The 20,887-nt window shown below is 48.7% G+C and overlaps 1 protein-coding gene across 1 annotated transcript in view; it reads left to right on the top strand.

Moving 5' to 3' along the window:
* LOC119449927 (protein krueppel-like) overlaps positions 1-20,887 on the top strand; it is a 125,660-nt gene that overhangs the window by 39,897 nt on the left and 64,876 nt on the right. The window contains exon 3 of the mRNA XM_037713219.2: positions 6,968-7,016. Coding sequence (XP_037569147.1) covers positions 6,968-7,016 — 49 coding nt within the window. The remainder of the gene's footprint in view (positions 1-6,967; positions 7,017-20,887) is intronic.

The raw sequence follows: 20,887 nt of genomic DNA, 5'->3' as shown, positions 1-20,887 counted from the left end.
TAAAATAGAAGTTTGTAATATCCATGTCGGCATATATATCTTTATAGGAAGGAGGCCCCGAAAGCGTCTGCGATGCACACCGACCTCCAAGAGTATTGTAATAAACATTATAGCCATAACACGAACCCTGATAGAATACGAGTGGCGATCCGGCGTGGCCAAAAAAGTAGAAGACGATGATGAAATATTTATGTTAATGCAATATCGCTAAATAAACTTGACTCTTCCTCATGTAGCATCAAATAAAGCACAAAAAGAAAGCTAACTTGAACAATTTGTAGGCTACATACCCGAATGAAATACGAGAGACAAATTTGACGTGAGGGAGAGAGACGTGTAATATACGCTGTTTTACTGAATACTTGTGTACTGAACGCGATTCCCCGTCATGGTCTCAGCGTTTAATTTGTTCCCTGCAGTAGAAACGACGTGAAACGAACAACTGCATTTTGATTTACGATTCCATATATAAACGGACCACTTTTAATACATGAAGGCATGAATGCAGACATAATGCAGAAAGAAAGGAGGATAACGGAAGATAGAAAATAAGAAAAAGTCCCATGTGTCCTTAGCTGTCGCCTAAGAGACGCGAAGGCGAAAGCCGTGTAAAGCCTACTGTAATTCACCTTAATCCATCCTAAAACACCCTAATCCTCCTTCATCTACCTTAATCGAATTTAATCTACCATAATCGACCTTAATACACCCTAATCCACCTTAATCTAATCACTAATCAATCATTAAATAAGTTTGCTAAACATTAATCATCTCTTATACACGGCTGGACATGCTTTGGTTTGCTTCTGGCCTTTCTTGGGTCACGTTATATTTTCTGTACGTCACAACGCGACCTTGAAACATAAAGATCTAAGGCTTTCGCCTTAAAAAAGATTGTGAGAAATCTATTTTGCGCATCGCGCGCACGGAGTCACCGACTAGATTAGCTCTGTGCGCGCGTTGCATGTGTGTGGTTAAAGGCCAGTTGAACGCGGAGCGATAGCAACGTGCGTTCAATGACATTTTTCAGGTTATAATTGGTTATAGGCGAGGCTGCCATGAGTGCCAACGGAGTGGAAATAGTTTGTGTGGCGGCCCGTAGTGTTTCTTTTCAGGGAACTCATTGTGCTTTAATGGCCTGTAAATCAGTCTATTAGGAAATTCACAGCTACAGCCGCGCCTCTATACACATGTAACGGCATGTTCTGCATATATACGGGCCATCGTTCGTTTAGCGCCATCTCGATTTCAACGAATCCACTAATTTGAACGCGCTGATCTGGGCACATCATATCAGTGCATTCCAACCTACATGTATAGGACTGAAACTCGAAGTATAACGAAAGAGCGAATGACCGATCATGCAGTTAACGATCCATGCATCAAAAAAAAAAAAAGAAAGAAAGAAATGTGTAAATTTAGGAGACGCGATGACGGCATCATGGGTTAATGAGCAAACTGGTGTCGCTGGTCAACATTTCAGTTGAAATGATGAGGAAGTGGCAAAAAAAGAAAGACAGAAAGAAATGTGTAAATTTAGGAGACGCGATGACGGCATCATGGGTTAATGAGCAAACTGGTGTCGCTGGTCAACATTTCAGTTGAAATGATGAGGAAGTGGAGCCAGGACAACAACAACGCGTAGAGAAGATAATCGGTGGTCTATTATAGACTAACAAAAGTGTCGAGGGAAGGTGAAAGCTCGCAAGGTCTGCAAATGATCAGTTCGTGTGATGAGATCGTGAAATATAGATGACATATAAATAGGAGCGGGTAGGCTGACTCAGGACATAAATGATATATAATTGGATATATCTCTGGGAGAGGACCTTAGTTTTGCAGTTGGTCTAATGACGATGATGATGATGATGATGATCTCTGAAGACGGTCTTCGATGTAATTTTTCAGGGGCCAACTTTACGAATTCACAAACGTTTGAATTCGTATACGTGCATTTTTCCATTGGTCGGTCGCTTAAATTTGTCTATAAAATCTCGATTGGATGCTTCATACGAACAGTTGTTGGGTAAGAATATTTCTCTGAATATATATGCGGTGCTCGACTGTTCCGTACAGTTTATATATAATAAGGGGTCAGACATGCCAATGGGGAAAACAGCAGACCGCTCTTTCGGGTATTTTCACCGCAGTCGTTCAAGGTGCAGAGAAATGTCGCTGAGAACGCTTATATGTGAGCGCGACCACCAGCCACACAACCTATTTGCATTTCCTGTGTGGAAAGTGTCGGTTTCTGTCCTTTCTCCGTGGCGTTCGGAAAAGGCATGCGATCCAAACCTGCTTGCTTTTCTCCGGAATTGTTCCCTTCTTCATAAACCAAACAGCGATAGGTTGAATCACGATTGTTTAGAACAGTGGCATCCATGACGTGGCGTTCATAGAGCACGCGAGTGCATGAGCTCCATGGCTCGAAACCGAGTCTGTGCAATGCCTAGGTCGGAAAGTTCATCCACAGCTGTTTGCGGTGACGTCACCACGAAGAAAGAGCGAACCTCATATAACAAGCTGCTTCGTTCTTTATATATGCTAATGTGATTGTTATTAAACGCGTGCACATGAAGACGGCAGATTTTCGAGAAGAGAACGAACTGAGTGCACTATGTGTACGGCGGCTATCGTGAAACGTATTTCCGCGAAACTTCATGACTGGAATAATTAATTTGCTTGAAGTATTCAATGCTTTTTGGTATCGATTAATGCGGACTTGCTTTGAAATCATATACTAGCGTGCTTATGAGTTGTGACAATAGAGCGACTACCCCGGGCCGAAAGTCAATCAGTCCCTGGCTCAATTCCCGGGCCTGGACGATCTTTTTTTTTCTTGTGTTCAACTGCAAAGTTTACTTTTTGAGGACGCGAAACTTGCTTGACCTTGCGAAATTCCGCGGAATTAGATTGCATAACAAATCTTAAAATCCTAATAAAATCAGGACCACAGCTTAACCATGTCTATATATATATATATATATATATATATATATATGTGTGTGTGTGTGTGTGTGTGTGTGTGTGTGTGTGTGTGTGTGTGTGTGTGTGTGTGTGTGTGTGTGTCGAGTGACGATAGTGTGAGTTTTACGGGCGCATAGGAGCAGTTATAACTTATTAAAATAAAAAAAAAAGCTATGAAGCAGTTTCCTGCGACCAAACGTAGTAGGCACTGGCACACCAATACAATTACCCTAATGTGTAGAATTCAGGTCCCCCTTTAAAGAGACCACCTATACTGGCCGTACCGTCGATATAACGGGACAGATTGTTCAACAATGTTTGGGGAATAAGTGTTCAATATGATTCATCCTGCAGTGGACATAAATATAGGCTGCTGCTGCTGCTGCTGCTGATGATGATATTACGTTAGGCCATGCGTCTATATATGAATCAAGAAGCAGTAGTCTACGGCGTTCGCCCCCTAGCTCAGCGATAATCGAAGACGAACTATTAATCTATTAGCTGAGTGTGTTCCCTAACAGCGGGACACAATGTATACGTACAGAGCCTACTGAAAAAATGTGAAGCTCACTCGGCCGTTGTCGGTACTGTCATTTATTTTCTTGGGATAAAGGGTACATGAGACATGTTTTGTTTTTTCCTTTTTATTCCTGGAACTAGGCACATAACACATTCGGCGCGTAGTGAGATTCGTTCTAACCGGTGTCGATTCTGTAGCACGCGCGAATGGCGCGCTTTCAAACAGCCAAACGCAGCCATCGCAGCCGCTGTCTCGGAAGGCGCGGCCCGGCCATCTCACTCAGCTCCTCGGACCGGCGCGCGGGGTTGCGTCGCAGGTCACGCGTCGCTAATCCCCTCGAGGATAAACAACGCGCACCGTAGTTGCTTGGGAGGAGCCGTGGCGTGCGTCGTCGCCGCCCCCCTGCGCGGGGACTCCGATCGACGCTGCGCAAAGCGAGAGGAAAGGGGTTGGAGCGACGCGAGGGAAGGGGATTGGGCGTGCGCGCCAAAGGGTTGCGCGGCGCGCTCCTAAACAAGCCGGCGGCGGCGGCGTCAACAAGATGCACTGCGTCGGCGCGCCTTTCCTGATGCCGTGCGAGGAAGGCCGCTCCGCGTGACGCCGGCGAGCGGCCGGCGCTGATTCGGCGGCGCGGCGTCCAGCGGCGCGCAGGCGCCTGGCGACGCGCCAACAAGGCGCGGCCCTCCGCTCTCGCGACGGCCTTGCGACGCTTTCTGCATATAGACAAATGGCATCAATGGTCTTGCAGGCGACGTCACGACGAAGACAGCAGGTTGTTCGAGAAGTCGCACGTCACTCGACGCTCTAGAGGGCGCCAGCGGACTGAACGGTATCTGCCAAGGTGCCTTCGCAGAAAGATCAGGGAACGAGTGCGCGCGCAGCTAGCAGCAGACCGAGAGGCGCATTCTTTAACATCGGTGACGTCGGCGTTCGCCGCAGGTGATACGTGGCGAAAACGCAGATGTATAACAAAGCCTCTTCGAAGAAAGCTGCGCTGAATAAATGTCAAGAGAGATAGATACACTTCGCGGCTCGCTCAGGGCTTTGCCGATCGGCGAGGAAAGACACCTAACGGTACTGAATTATCCTACCCCCTCCTCCCTCTCCCCTTTCCTGGTCAAGTACGGGCCTTCTCCCTTCCTCCCCCCCCCCCCAAAAAAAAAAAAAAAAAAAAAACGAAACAAAAGAAATGCGGGTACGCCACTGCTCTAGCATGCAGATAATTTAATTGTATTTTCTGGTGGGTAATTGATTCTCACTCTCCTTACTTGCGCATTACATCCTTGCAGTCTTTGTTAATGACAAACGCTTGCCTTTCCTCTTAATATCTCCCTTTGCTTATTCCATATTTTTCATCCATTCTGCTGTGACTCATCGTGGCGACAAGGGGTCACTAATAATTAGCTATGTTAGAATGGAGCGTCGCTTGCACTAAATGTAGATTAATGGACATAAAAGACTTCATTCAAGGTTTGGGCTTGGCGTAGCCCTGCGGGCAACCCTTGCAATGGGGAACGACGGAGTTCATTGGTGCATTTTGTTTATATTACGATGTTCTGTGGAGCGGCTGCGCGATCGCGTACGTGAACGATCTGTCAGCACAAGAAGTCGTATAACGTGTTTTCCTCCCATAACACCGGTGCGATTGCGGCGCATTTTCCCCTCGCGATACCCGAGTGCTCCTTGCAAGTTATGTCAGGCAACTAGAGCGACACTCTCACACATGTTGTGGGAGTGTCCTGTTATAGCAGCGAAAATGGGGCAGTAGCTCCGGAGGCTCTTGCTTCGGAGTGGGCCGCCGCTCTGCTCAGCTCCAACCTCAAGACACAAGAGTGGGCCGTCCAGCGGGCCCGGGAGGCGGCGAGGAGGCAAGGCCTCCAAGTCCCCTCATGGGAGACCTGAGCCCGGGTCGTTAAACTTCGCCGGATTTTAATAAAGTTGTTTCCATCCATCCCATAACACCAAGCGCCGATGCAAATGAAGCTCTTGTCGATAAAGACGGACCCTGTAATCCGAGCCCGAAAACAGTGTCCTATAGCCCGTTGCTACCAGACCGCGTTCGTCCGCACAATCAGACGCGCCGTTCCCGGAAGGACGATTCAGACAACCCCTTCGCGCCGCGTCAAATAGAGCCGAAAACACGGCCGCCTGTGTCCGTGTGCTGTTGACAAAAGCACTCGATCGAAGCCCCTTCCATAGCGGGCCGTTTGGCTCTTGCTGCCGGATACATTGCAGCCACGTTTAATCCACGCCCGCTTCCACAGGCGTGGGCGTAGAGTGTGGTCTGAATGGCGCCTGTTTGCGGCCATGTTTCGGGTCGGAGCGTCACAAAGGGCAGCTCGTACCCCCTCCCCCCCTCTGCGCTGTCGAGCTGACTTTGGGGTGGAAACCCTTCCGGACCGGCAGTGGTCGGCAGGCAGCTGGCGCGCGCCGATAGAGACGATCGCGCGTAGTGGGCAAGAGGTCTGCAGAACAGCCGGAGCAGCAGCCGTCGACGCCACGCGGGGCTTCCCCGTTTTGCGGGGAAACCCTTCCGGCACGCCGCCGCCCCCAATGTGCTATTTTAGGGGGATTCTGCACGCGACCGGTGGAGGCATGCACGCCGGCCTGTGTCCGTGCTTCATTGATTGAAGATGAGCCTCGGTGCTCGCTCCTCTCACCCTCCCCCCCCCCCCTTTTTTTTTTTTTGGTAACTACCCCTTTCTCATTGTGAGGGCGATCTGTGTCTGCGGATGTAGGACGAGCAAATGACCGCTCTTGACGCTCCCCTGTCTTTCGTTCTTTTCCTCTCTCTCTCTCTCTTTCTTTGTCACTTCTTTTTGAAAAGAGAGGCGGAATTCTCGGTACTAACAGGTGGTGCGCCAACGGTGCTGCAGCGGTGTCGAATACCGCATCGTTTGTTGAGGGATAAAGCTCCAAAAAAAGTCGGCACAGAAAAAGAAGAAAATATGCACAGAAAGAAAAAGAAAACCGCTCTAACGCGAATTTAATTACCCGTTATCCTGCCAATCACGTACTCTCTTCTCTGGCTTTAAGGAATGAGTGCGTAGAAACGAAGCGTCCTGCGGTTCATCGATTCGTTCTTCGTTGCGGAAATACGAGCACCAAAAGACGACAGGGATCGAGGCGGGAGAGGAGACGCCGTTAGCCAAGTATGGCAGAGTGATTACGTTTGCGTTAATGAGGAACTTTATTCTATGACTTGATATTGCATTTAGACAGTACATGCTTATAAAGACCGGTAATAGGCATACCTTTCTTCCTATATGACACTGCACTGATGGACACACTATACAACTGGTGCTGCTATCAACTCGTCCAACAATAATTTTTGGCTGATGCGCCCAGCAAGAATAAATACCGTGTAGACTGTATAGCGAGATTGTTAAAATGCTTTTTTTTTTGTCTCTGCCTTCATTCATCACTGCCCTTGAATGTTGCATTCTCGTCGCTCACCTGTCCCCTGCTCTTTTATTTCAGGAACACCGAACCCGTATTGGCGAACAGCGCCCGGCGTCAACGACAACATGTGAGTCGAACGTATATATACGAGGCGAACGTTGCACTTTTGGCACCGTAAGTGCCGAACAACGTTCTGAACGTAAACGAAACATAACTCACAATCGAGCTTCGACAAGCACTATATAGGTGTTGCAGGCAGGTTACAGTATATGAAGACCTATATAATTTTGGCCAATGAAGATATTCATCAACATCTATCTTGGCAAGATTATCAACTTCTGATGCGCTGTCCTTGATGAAACCACGAACGAAGGGTCGACTATATTCGGAGAACAAGAGCATATTGTACAGACTCTTTGGGTCATTATCACCTGGTCGATGGGTATTGTTACTCGGATCGCTGCGCACATCGGGAAAACTGAAAGAGGATGTCATGATCCCTCCCCCGTATCGTGACAATTAACGGCAACTACGGTCTCTGTGATATACAGGGTGTTTCACTTAACTTGGGCCAAACTTTAAAAATATGCCAATGCCACGTAGCTGGACAGAACCACGGTTGGAGATACTCAAATTAATTTTTTTCATTCATCCTAATTAGATAATCTCAATTAATTAATCAATCAACGTCTCAAATATTATAATTAGATGAAAAGTGTCAATGAGAAAATTGTAGAGCAACATGAAAAACTCGCGATACAGCTTTCTCTTGCTCAATACGTGCCAAATAAATGTGTTTTTTTTTTCCGAGCGTGAAAGAAGCCGGCGAATACACGCAAAGTGCATATAGAGCGGCCAGTCGCGCGACAATTTTGCGTGTATTCGCGGACTTCTTTCACGCTCGGAAAAACAGAGAAAGAAAAAAAAAGTCAGTGGCAATTTCCCGGTAAATGCGAGAGAAATGCGCTTGCATTACGTCACACCTCTTTGAGGTCTCGGATCCATGATTTAAACCGCGTTCACAACATTGCAAAGTGTTGCTCAGGAGCTCACTCGACACACGTCCTGCCTCAACGGGGAGGGAACTACAACTGACGGTGGTCCGGAGCAGACCACCGTAATACACTTTTTCTGAGTTTCACACTCCTATAAAGCTAACGCATTAAAACAATGAAACGCAGGGAGGTTTATCAAGTGCGACTTCCCCCCAACGTCATTGGGAAGCGACCGAGGTTGACGTTGCCGTGCGCGTATACGGGAGAGGGATCGCGGTATTCTGCTTCGATTTGCCGGCTTCTCCCCAGCGTCAGCGTATATACGGTGTATAGCTATAGCGTAACCTTTCTAAACTGTGGCCCTTGGAACCCCAGTGGTTCCTGAAGTGGTTCAAAGGAACCCCCAACAACACCTCTGAAACTGTGTCATCGATACACATTTATCCTAGTCTCCATGTTGAACCAAAACGACGCGAAAAAGGAATAATGTTGGACAGTATAGTCGGTACGACCTCAACTGCGTGCAGCGAAACCTGACGCCCGCACCTCGATTTCTTGCGTGCACCATTTTCCTTATATGTCGATCGCTGACTGTGAGCGACGTATATATGAGGTTATAGAAATAATTTCCGATAGTGTGAAATACAAGAGCCTAAACCTTGGTGTGACTAGTTGCGACGCTAGTTTGACGTCTTTCTATTCACTGGCATTACAGCTTGCACTTTGGCAACTCCTACATGCCCTCCTGCAAGCTACAGACAGTGCTGACGGTATATCATGGGCGTTCCCAGAAGCACTAGGGTGCCTCGATGTACTCCTCACCCGGTGGGAGTGAACTATGATCGAGGCACCCTAGGAAGAACTAACGGAAGCAAGAACTAAATAAAAACGAATTGATCATTTATTTTTGTGGTGCAATGGCTGATGCCGATGCGGTGTCCTGCATGCCCTGCAATACAACCTTAGGAGCCACTGTGAGGCCTCTGTTGAATGAGATAACATAGAAAGATTAGGAACCCTATCCATCTGTACTGCCACGGCTTCTAACTGCTGTCCTTCGATTACCCCATGCATGTACTTCCTCTCAAGTCACGTCTCTCTCAAGTCTTTTCCTGCATCACCGTAACGGCAGGACCTCTGTACGGTGACCACGTCGCTGGTGTAGGATGACAGGCGACGCCTCGCGCAGGTCGTAGGGGATGAGAGTGCAGGCTTCGGACCCCGGTGACAAGCCCGGGGCGAAGAAAGGGGCGGTCCGCACCGGTGACCCCTTGCACGGCTGCTACTGTACGTAAGAAGCTCAAGGGAAAGCGGGGGGCGGCCTGCGAGGATTGGAAAAAGAAGGAGGGGTGGGTAGAGTGGGGGCGAAAGGGGCAAGGGGGTTGGCTGCCGCGTCAGCGCTGTGCTGCAGGCTCTCGCCTCGTAGAAGTGGGGAAAGGAGCCGCTGCTGCGACGGCGACCCGGGGCCGATCACGTGCGGCCGCGCTCTCCACCCCGTTCTCTTCCTGAGGCTCATTACCGAAAAACAAATCTTAATTAAGAGCGAGTCGGACAGCGCTAATGAATGGCTAATGAAAGCCGAGCGACATTTGCAATTCGGGCGCGCGCTCGCGCACTAACGAAGCCGCTGCTGCTTCTGCTGCTGCCTCGTCGCTCCTCTTGGCGTGGGCGGCGGCGGCCGCCTTAGCAGGAGGAGAAGGAGCATTTCAAAGAGCCTTAATTACACGCCTCCGCTTCATCTGAATACGACAAAGGGACGGGCTCGGACCCGGGGCCCAAAGGAGCCGACATTTGCATGGCAAAGTGTCCGGCAGTCCGCGAAGGACGCTGATAATGATGGCCAACTTTAAGATATTAAAGCCCGATTACTGCTCTGGCCCGGAGAGCGCGCCCCTTTGATCGGCCAGGCCTGCTGCCGCCGCCGGGGCCGCTTCCCCGCAGAGCTCGCGGACCCCAAGGCGCAGGACGCCTCCTTTCCATCGCACTCCACTGCGGCGGCAGCGGGAGCTTGACAGCGAGTTCGGCCTGCCAAGTTAACGCGGGCTTTTACGACGGCTGCCGCTTCGCGTTCACCCGTGCGTCGAGCGGTCCTCCGTGACCTGGTCATTCGCGTGACATTCAAGACTGTGGGCACGGCGAAGGGTCGCCGCTTGGGTCTGATAACATATCCGACGCTTTCTCCTATCACTTACGAATCCGCACGAGATGTGGTATAGTGAGATAGAAAACGAGTCTGCCACGCTCAATGACATCGTGTTCACGTTAATCAAATCAAATTTATACTAAGAGACGATTTTAAAATTATTAGCACTTCTGATGTTTCGCTGGTCAAAGGTCAAGTCTGTCTCGTCAACGGTCATCTCGCATCTGCATTCGCTTTTACACCACGGCCTATTGGCATCATCTTCGAAACGTGATGGTGACAAATAGTCACTTATAGCCTGCTTGAGCTAATCAGTGTTATATATACGTGTATAGCAGTCTAGCATTTTGCCTATCTCTCTTTGATCTTTTCTCTCTTTCCTAAAATTTGTATCTCTATATTGCACAGTTACCTATGCCTGTAAAGACTCCTGTTCTATCAATTTCTTCCCTGATTTTTTTCCCCTTCAATACTGTAAACGTAACTTCCTTATCTTCACTGCTGACAAGTTAATGCTTCCATCCGAGTTGAGTGCAAGCGCTTCTGGAAGATTGACGTTCCATATACGGGGGTTGCTGGGTGAACATCTTAGTATTCCATTACGACGTGCAGAGTCGTTTCCAGACTTTTGCTTTTCCGGACTTCTGACACTGAGCATATCTTACAGAGCGGCGACTGGTGGGAACTGGTACGAATTGAAAAGTCCCATGGCGTCACCTTCTGTGACAAGAAGATTACTTTTTCGCATTTTAGTTCGTCCCTTCATACAAGGCCACTCCAATGCAGGAAAATGCATGGCGCTTGGACACGTGAGCAGTGTGTGCACAAACGCAGCGGCGTGCCCCCGCTGCGGTGAGCCTCGCAGCACTGCCAGCTGCAAAGCCACCACTCTCAACTGCCCTAACTTTCTCGGACCCCATGATGCGCATTTTTCAAGCACTGTCTCCTAATTCAGACGTCTTGAAGCAGATAGTGAAAGAGAGAGACCACACATCTTACCTAGATGCTATTGACAATAGTTCGAAAACGACGCCGACGACGCTCCCGTCGCCGAAGTTCGTCAAGGACCACCACAGCTTTTATTATGCATGCCACGTCCGTCATCATCGCCTCCTTGCCACTCAGATTAAGAAGACTTCACTTCAAGGACAAGGAAGTTAAGAACAAGGACTCTGCGGAGAGCATGGCTGCTGATTCTTGTATTATACTCCCAAGGCTTCATCGATCCTTTGACTTGCAAGGCACAACGTTCCGTTTGCAAGACATCTGTTCCCGGGAAACTGCCATAGCAAGATGACCAGGTCGTCGTCATGCCGCAGTCACTGGTTGATGCTCTTCGCATGCTTTTTATTAAGCTGCAGACACCGTCAGTTCGAAGCGCCTAATAAGATCTGGACGCCCTGCATCCAGTGATTCCATATATACCCCTTCGGTAAACATCGCTGCTCGCTCGATTGTCATCATTTCTCCCAGAAGTAAGACATTTATTGATGTGCCAGTGGAATACTACGGGCGTCATGTCTCGTACTTCATTCTTACGATGATTTAATCAGCTTCCAACCCAAAGTTTCATGTTCATCCAACTCTTGAACATCCGCTGAACACAGCAGTGGCCATTTATACCAGCACAGACTATTATGTTCCATGAACTCTTTCGCATGCGGCGACCACAGCAAAGTGTAGAATTTTATCGGCACGAATCTCACATATGTTCCCCATGCAGTGTAGCCCTATGCCACGAACCAATACCTTAAGCTCAGAAACCGAGCTCTATAGACCTCAGTGACCAACTGTGCTGTCAAGGTGCACCTCCGAATGAATCATGCAGCACCATCTGTTTCTCTCGTCTCTTCCTCTTTTTATTCCTTAACACATTTTTCCTTCTGTAGGGTAGCAAACCAGACGCACGTCTGGTTGAGCTCCTTGCCTTTCCTCTTTCTCCACTCTCACATGGCGTCATAAAAGCCGTAGCTGCCCGAATTCTCTAGAGTCTTATACAACAGTTCAATTCGAGAGAATGCGTGCAAACGCTTCCGAGTGACATAATTTCAGCGAGCATTAACACCTTTCACAAATGGTGCACCGATTCTCTTTAAGCACCTCATTCGCTGTGTTGACGCTCTGCCCTCTGAACGCCTTTCGCGCCTCTTCGAAATTAAACCTCTCTGTCAATATTGCGAACTCTCTCACGGGTCATCACACGCGGTCCAGTCGAGTTTACTCTGCAGCGGCCCGGTATAGGTCACGCCGAAAGTCGCGGCACCTCTTCTGGACTTGTGCCAACAAGTCGCGTTGGGTGATACGCGCGCGGACTCACCTTGCTACGTTATAAAAAGAAAAGAAAAGAGAAAAGAAAATAGGGGAGGAGAGTCGCGGCGAAACATCGGCGGGAAAAGATCCTCCGACTATACGAGATATACGCGCGGCACGCCTTGACTTTCGACTCCAATTAAGAGAACGGAGCGGCCGAGCGTCGATCGGGCAGCGAACGGAAGCTGCACGGAGGCGAGGCGCGCGCGCGGAGCTTCTATATACTGCGGTTGACGCGGCTCCCAATATTTGCCCGGTCAAAACAGGGCGAGCACGCGCGCGCTCATCACGGCCGATCTGTCGGCGGGCCGCAGGACGAGGCCTGATGGTCACCCCACCATCCAGCACTCCACGCTCTCTCTCTCTCTCTCTCTCTCTCTCTCGGTGCGCGAGAGACAATGGCTCTAAGGGTGTAATCAAGTCTCGGAGTATAGCGGGTTCGGCGCCGTCTATTTTGTCTGCTGGAGGAAGCTTGTGGCCGAAATGAAGACGAGAGAAACTTCGGCGGGGAGTGTGTACGCTATAGCTGTCTGCCCTGCAGGTGTGTGGGGCGTGTCGAACTAGCGCAGGTGACGCAGGTGCGGACTCAGGAAGGAAGTTTCGAGCAAAGAAAGTCTTAGGTTGTGTCTTTCAAGGGATAATCGCGGGAAACTGAAAGATTTTGTGCGTGTACGTGCGTGTGTGAATGTGTGCAGGAGAGAGAGAGAGAGAGAGAGAGGTAGAGAATTGAGTAGAGGGGATTGAGCAAGCGTGCCTGGGCTGACAGCTTTGTTATCATGCTAAGCATATATAAGATTCTTCGAAACTTGTGTCGCAACTGCGTCTGAGTATTAAAAAAAAACCGTCGCTATTTGCCTTCACAAACGCAAGCAGTCACGTGTGTAAGGCGGGGATCGTATTTTGGTGCCAGCTTAATATAAAAAATAATACTAATAAATAATAAAAAAGGGACGAGGCATACTGGCAGTTTATTATATAGTCCGTTGTTTCCAAGTTGCGATGGTGTGATTAAACCCACGCACGGCAGCTCTCCTCGGGGACACACCGCCGGCAGCCGTAACAAACGCCCCGCAGGTTCGAGCTGTCACGTTCAGGTGTCTTCCCCCTTGGTTCAGTGCGCGATTATGTACTCTGGGCAGTTTTTTCAACTTTAAAGTTCAGTTCTTTTTACGCATGCTATCATTCCTCCTTTCTTTTCTTTTTTTTTTTTTCTCGGCTCGTCATGAACCATGTCAGCACGCGACTTCATTAGGAAAGCCTCGCTCTGACGCTTCGTATACCCCTTGGGAGAGGCGCTCGTGTGTGCTTCCCGCATGGTGTTTGTTTTGTTGCTTGGGAAATCCCGTGCTCCTTAATTCGCATATTTTTTTATATATTTTTTTTTCAAACAGCCGTGGCCGCAAGGTCCGACGCGTTTTGTTCGCTCGTCCGAGATTACGCCGTGACAATGGATCCTAATTACTTTCTTACACACTCGGGGGACTCACTGTAAAACAATGTGTTTTGGCGCGCTTTTGTTCCTAAGTTCCGATGCGTGCTGCACCTGGTCAGAGAGCCCGCGGTCCCGGATGGCTGTTCACCGGGTCCTCCCTGTGTTGTTTGTGTTGAAACCAGGGCGTCCTGCTTGCTCAGCCCCAAGGGCATTATTCGGCAATCGCACGAGTCGCGTGCATCTGAACCGGCATTGTGGGTGGGGGATAATTAGCAGAGTCAGCAAACGGTACCTTCTTTGTCTCGCGGGCAGCTCTGAGTGTAGCTTCTGTATGGTATAGCATTTGTCGAGAGAATACCACCGCCACTAGGTGCATCAGTATCGTTGAGTCCTGGCTTCGCCGTGTCGGTTCGTGGAGCTCTTGCTCATATAGAGGACTGTGGAGTAGAGCACTCCGGGCACGGGCACGGGCCGATTTTTGCGGCCCGGGCCCGTTTTTACATTGGGCGGCCCGCCCGAGCCCGATCAAAACTTTTATGGCGAGACCTGGGCCCGGCCCGGGCCCGGAAATAATCTACGTTACCCGCCCGGCCCGGCCCGCCACCCCTTTAACTTAAGCCCGAGCCCGGCCCGAGCCCGGCTCGAAACCGGCCCGAACCCGGCCCGAGACCGAAAAATACATGTATTTCAGAGTTGAGAGGCCCGAGAATAACTCGCAGAAAGCCCGAGCCCGGCCCGGGCCCGCGTCAAAAAACCCGAGCCCGGCCCGGGCCCGGGTCAAAAAGCACACGCCGTGCCCGAGCCCGGCCCGAGCCCGTGAAAAAACTGCTCTACCCGGCCCGGCCCGGCCCACGGGCCGGGCCGGGCCCGGGCTTTCGGGTAACCCCGAGCCCGTGCAGTGCTCTACTGTGGAGGGCCAGGGTTCGCTTTCATTTTCCAGGGTTCGCTTTCATTGTATCGACGAATGCATGAGCGGCACACGCGCTATAACGCATGCAAACTCCATGCTGCAGTTAGCAGTTTCAGGATATACAACGCGCGGTAATAGCGGGTCTTAATTACGGTGGGCTTTCCGCGCATACGAGAGTATTCCGATACCCAGGCACTCCTTCACTGGAGTGTTTTCGTCTGAAGCGCCCCATGCGCGGGCAGGGCGGATAACGCACGAGATGTCCAATCAGCGCGCCACGATTTGCCTCGTCCCCTTATAGATAGATGGACGTGTATACGCGAGGGGTGTCGAGGTGAGTTCGTGGCACAAAGGAGGCGTTAGGTGAAACCACTATCCGCGGTCCGAGCTCGTTGGAGCCGAAGTGAGCACACCCGCCCTAAGTAAAACAAGCGAACAACGCCGTCGTGGTCTATAGAGGCTGCGAGTCCATGACACCGCAGCCAATATATATGAACGCATGGCCCGCGGTCACCGTTTGACTTAGTTCGCTCCGTGAGCGGCGTTGAGGGGGGTGGTTGTCGAAGAGGGCGGGGAGGGATGACCAAGCGGTCTTTCAGAGAGTTGCGCGTGATCCGTCGCGCAAGAACGGATCACGTTACCCGTCCCGCCACAGTCAGCTGCCCATCCGGCGGTTGATTCTGGGTCAGCGTGTCCGGCGGCGGCTGGAGCAACGCTTGGCCCACTGAGGTGACCGGGAAAGGAAAAGGAATAATAATAATAATAATAACGGAGGGAGTATAGAGAAAGGGCAACGGTGGGAGAAAAAAAAAAAACAGGGAGTCTTGTGGCTGGTGGTGGGTGCTTTGTGGCTGTATTGGGTGAATGGGAGAGGGTGCAGGGGTGGTGCGAGCAGTGCATCCGCTCCTTTGGTCACGCGCCGCGCGATGCCAGTCTTACGTGGTTACGTGTATAAACGTGCGCCGGAAAGCGCTGATCCCTTCACCTGGAAGTCCTCTTTTTCTTTTTTTTTTTCGGACATACATTTTTTTTCTTCCCTTTCGGCGGGGGTGGCACAGTAACCCTGGACCGCAGCTGAGATTGCCTCGCACAGTGAGCTCATGTGTCGTCACATCCGGTGACCCCATATTTGTGGACACACAAGAATTCGCTATGCCCTGTATCGAAATTCGCCCTAGCTTGCATGTGTTATATGCGGCCTTTTGCATGTTTTGTTTGCTATGGACTGCTTACTTTCTCTTAATCCTGGTGAAAAAGCTCAAAGGTGCGCGGCTTTTATCGTGATAGGTCTGACATCGCCATGTATTGTCTTGTGTGGTGCAAACGCAAGAGGGCGTTACAGGACAGGAAGAAATAGGGGTAGAGCGTAATGGGAAGGGTAGTTCTAATGATAGTTGATAGTCGCATTAGTTTGTTACTCTGATATCTTGTATGTGCACCAATGAAACGGTCGCGAGGATGACCAATGACGCATGAAAATGTGTACTAGCTGTTTAGAATCGATTAATAAAACATGCGGTAATGTGCCGTTGGCCGCTCTTCCTTTCACAAGAAGGGATCACGTTCCGTGCAAGTAGGTATACAGGGTGTTCATTTTTAAGTTTTACGGAATTTTTAGAAATCGCCTGTGGCAGGTAGCATAATTCTTGTAATTGAGCTGGGTTATTCGATGGGGCGGAGATTAGTAGCGTGAGAAATCGAAACACATATTCAACTAATTAACTAAAGTTAACTAATTAACTTCTTAGTTAATTTCTTTACGACACATATTGCAATTTACGAATTGTAGTTGGTGAGCTTGTCAGGCGTATCCACTTGGAATGAATTTCCAGAATGACACCAGTTTGGAGATATGCGCCATCAAACTCGCCTTAAAAATGCACTGTTGTTCCACTTACTTTTTTATAAAGATGCTGTTTTATACATTGAAGCCCAAATTAACGGGAACGCCCATGTATTTCGGCCCACACTTTGGGAAATAATATCTCGAAACTGGTGTCATCCTGGAAATGTCACCGGCTACAATTTATAAATTGCAATTTGTGTCGTAAAGTAATTAAATAAGAAGTTAATTAGTGAATTTTTGTTAAATAGTTGAATATGTGTTTCGGTTTCTCGTGCTTCTAATGTTCGCCTCTTCAAATAACCCAGCTCAATAAGAAGAATTATGCTACCTGCCGCAGGCGACTTTTTTTTTAAAAAGTACGTAAAACTTAAAAATGAGCACCCTGTATATATTAATTTTTTTGCACGCCTTTTAATGTCGCAGTGTTATCCGCGAATAAAATTCCTTCAAAACTCGGTCAACGCATGGCCCTGCCGGTAGAAAACGCTTTTTCAGTGAGTGAGTGAGTGAGTGAGTGAGTGAGTGAGTGAGTGAGTGAGTGAGTGAGAGTGAGTGAGTGAGTGAGTGGAGTGAATGAGTGAGTGGAGTGAATGAGTGAGTGGAGTGAATGAGTGAGTGGAGTGAATGAGTGAGCGAGTGAGTGAGTGAGTGAGTGAGTGAGTGGAGTGAATGAGTGAGCGAGTGAGCGTTTAGGCACGTAACTGTTAACCCGCAGTTATTAGCTAACTGCTGAGCAGTTAGACCCTTATATTTAGTAGTTAACTACAGTTAATGGCAGACATAGTACAATAACGACAGTTATAAGAGAGAGAGAGCAATGAGGTTTGAGAGGCTGGGAGGTTAATCTGAGGAGAGGCTTTTGGTTTGGTACCCTACACGGGCGGAGAGGCATAGGCTAAGGTGGAAGAGAAGGGTGGGAAAGAAGGACGGAATGAATAGCTGAGAAAGAAATCGAACGCATGAAACAAAAGAAAAAAAAAATCACCAAACCTTCCCCTGTCAAGAAAAGGGGGGTAAGCGAAGCTTGTCGTGTGTGTATCTGACCTTCGTGGTGAATTTTTTTCTTTCTCTGTCTTTCTCTCTTTCTTTCTCTCTCTTCCTTTCTGTCTCTCTTTATTTCTTTCTCTTTCTATATCTCTTTCTGCCTTTCTCTCTCCTTCTCTCTTTCTCGCTTTATTTTCTCTCCCTCTCCCTTTATTTCTTTCTCTCCCTCTCTCTCTTCTCTCTCTCTCTTCATTTCTTTCTCTCGCTCTTTCTTTCTTTCTCTGACCTTCGTGGTGATTTTCTATCTTTCCCTCTCTCTCTTTCTTTTTCGTCCCTGGTATGTGCCAATGAGCTTAGACCCTTTCTGCACTATCGCCAGGATCGGCCCACTTTTCAGCGTGACACCACCACCACCACCACCACCGCCGAAACTTGTGAACCTATAAAGCTTCGCTTAAAAAAGAAAAAAAAAGAAAAAAAAAGAATGGATGGTGTGGGGAACACCCGAACGTATCAGTCTAGTATAGGCCACTCGAACGGAGAACTTCAAAAGTGCCTTGGCTGGACTTCTGATGTGACGACCAAATATAAGCCGGCACTCCAGGACTGTGGGCTCAGAAAGCGGCTGGTCATCGATATACGGGAGAACGTTTGACCGCCCGTGTGAGCTGTAGCGAGGATGTGTGATGCTGTCATGGCTGCCGTAGTCGTAAAAAAACAAAACCATAACTGTTATATAACCTCCTAAATGACGTCACCGTTAACTGTTTCGACGATGCAGTTATTGGCGATATGATATACCCCGTGTTATAGCTAATGTGCCGAGGCACGTCAGACACGCCATAACTATAGGTCGCGTCATCATTGCGAATACCAAATAGCGATTATACTTTCAAGCCCCCGAAAGGAATGCCGGGAACGCGTTTGATCATCCCGCGCCGGCGGGAACCATCGCGCCGCCGCTTTTCATCGCGCGTCGAACAGGGGAACGACGGCCATTCATTCTGGACGCTGCATAGACGCGCCGCATTCGTTTCTCGCACCTCTCGAAGCATTTCGCTTCAAGATGGCTGCTATAGCTATCTTATATATAGCCGCGGCGCTACAGTTTTCCCCGTTCTCCGAGCAGCAGTGCACACTTGGCGTTTTCACGCGTTCCCCGCCTCTCCGGCGCCGCAGTCCGTTCCTCTTAGCGTTCTGCTTCCATCTCGTCTCCCTCATTACGTTTCTGTACTTAATTTTGCTTTATTTCTACATTTCAAAAAGTCGAACTATTTGTTCCGCTTTCTTTATTTAGTTTTATTTTTTTAATATATGTTTTTTTTTTTTAGCGAGCAAAGCGAATCAGCCCCGTTCATTAGCTTTTCATACGAACGGCCCAGAGTGGGGCCAGCTTGAAAAAAAGAAAAAGAAAAAAAAAACAGAAGAAAGGGTCTCGATGGACAGGAAAAGAAAAAAAAGCCAATGCGGGAAAACAAAAGGAAAGGATTGATGAAGAAAATTAACCTGGAAGGAGGCGTACGCGTATTGCGAATTTTACTTCCGTGTTTCATTATTTGCTTGTTCCTGTTGCTGAAACCGCTCCCGAACGTATGTACACGTACCTCTCTTGCTTTCGTAGCCGGCTCTTTGGCGAGAAAGCGTGGTGTTCCTAAAGGGTGTGCTGGCTAAGCGCAATAACGAAGAACGAAAGGGGAAAAAAAGGGAAGTAAGAAAAGAGATAGAGAAAAAAAATAAAATGACCGTAGAATGGTGTAGTACAGGAAGCCCGGTTGCTAATGAAAATGAGAGGGGAAGTGAAAGAAAGAGAGAAAAAAAGGAAAACGAACTGTGAAAAACTTAAAAAAGATGAAATAAAATAAAGACATGTAATAAGACAGGCAGCAATAATAATCACTGGTCTCGGAATTAAAGGGTAAAAAGAAGGGCGCGCGCTCAGGAAGCGATGAGGCGGTAGGGAAGGGAGCGCGGCGTGGAAAGAAAAAAAAAAAAACAAAGAAACAACGAAGACTTGAAAGTTTGCATTAGAATAAAAAACTAGCCATAATTAAACAAAACAAAAAGTAAATAAGAAGAAAGCGTTAGGAGGTCCTTTTTTATCGTTGTCTTGTTTCTTCAAACCTTACCCCCTCCAACCCGCCGCCCTTTATTTTTTTTCAAAGTTTTTTTCCCCCACCCCGCGCCCACTTTTGTTTCGTAAGACGTTTACTTTTTGCTAATTCCCTCCCGCACGTCGCTTACGCGTAGCATCGCACGAGGCCCCTGAGCGCGCGGTCCGAGTACCAGGGTGCCCAGCAGCTCCCGGTTTCCTTCTTTTTTTTTCGACTTTTTTTTTATATTCACCCGTTGCACAGCTCTTAGCGCCGGCGCGGGGCGAAAAAAAAAAATAAAACACAGTTAATGAGAAAGCCGGCTTTCAAAGACAATATCAGCGCGAGAGTGCGAGGCCTCCTCCTCGCCTGCACCCTTATACGCTCAGCAGCTACACCGGCGCCGAGGGAGCCGACGCACAGGGAGCGAGATGGGGCTAGAGCGTATATAAGGAGAGGGGGCGAGAGGCAGCAAGCAGCCAGCTCTTTGGGCCGAGCACAAGGACTTGATTTTTCATTCGGCCGAGTGTACGCCGCGCCGCGCGGAGGAAAAGGCCTCGGAAAAGAAAAGCGAGGGAAGATCCGTAATTATTCGAGATCTTCTAATGGGCACCGTGCAAAGCGCTGCCGCCAGCGTCTTCGCAATTTGAATAAAAAGCGCTCTCTGAGACAAGGAAGAGCTCCGCAGCATCCCCCCACCCCCGCGCAGCACCTCGCCTTCGCCGCTACAGCAGAGAAGGAGCGTTACGCAAATAACTTGAACACCCCTCCCTCCTCCCCCCTCCAGTTGCCTCCTAGTTTGCTTCGTATTTGCTTTTTGCTTGCATTAAATCTTTTTTTTTCTGTAGAGCGCGAGGACTAAGAGTGAAAATTAGAAGAAAACGGTAGTTAAGAAGATCTTCTTGACGAGGAAAAGGAATTGGGGAAAGAAAGAAAAAAAGGAAATTATCTGGCTGCAAAGGAGAACCAGGAAGACGTTACAGGGGAGAAAGAAATGCGAGAAATGAAAACGAAGAAAGAAAGAAAGAAAGAAAGAAAGAAAGAAAGAAAGAAAGAAAGAAAGAAAGAAAGAAAGAAAGAAAGAAAGAAAGAAAGAAAGAATTGAAGAAAGAACCGCGGGGCCGACAGAACGTACAAGGAGAAATCGTGCGAAGCAAAGAGGTAAGCGCAACGGGCAGAAACTCTATATAGGAAGAAAGAGGAAGAGAGACGGGCAGAATTACTTCGGACAGAAAAAAAAAAGAAAGAAGGAAAAAGAAGCGACGCCACCCTGCAAAAGTCAGGAACG

Source organism: Dermacentor silvarum, chromosome 4 (genome assembly GCF_013339745.2).
Source record: "Dermacentor silvarum isolate Dsil-2018 chromosome 4, BIME_Dsil_1.4, whole genome shotgun sequence".
NCBI lineage: Eukaryota > Metazoa > Arthropoda > Arachnida > Ixodida > Ixodidae > Dermacentor > Dermacentor silvarum.
Note: the sequence above shows the minus strand (reverse complement) of the source record. Positions and strands in the feature narration are given on the sequence as shown.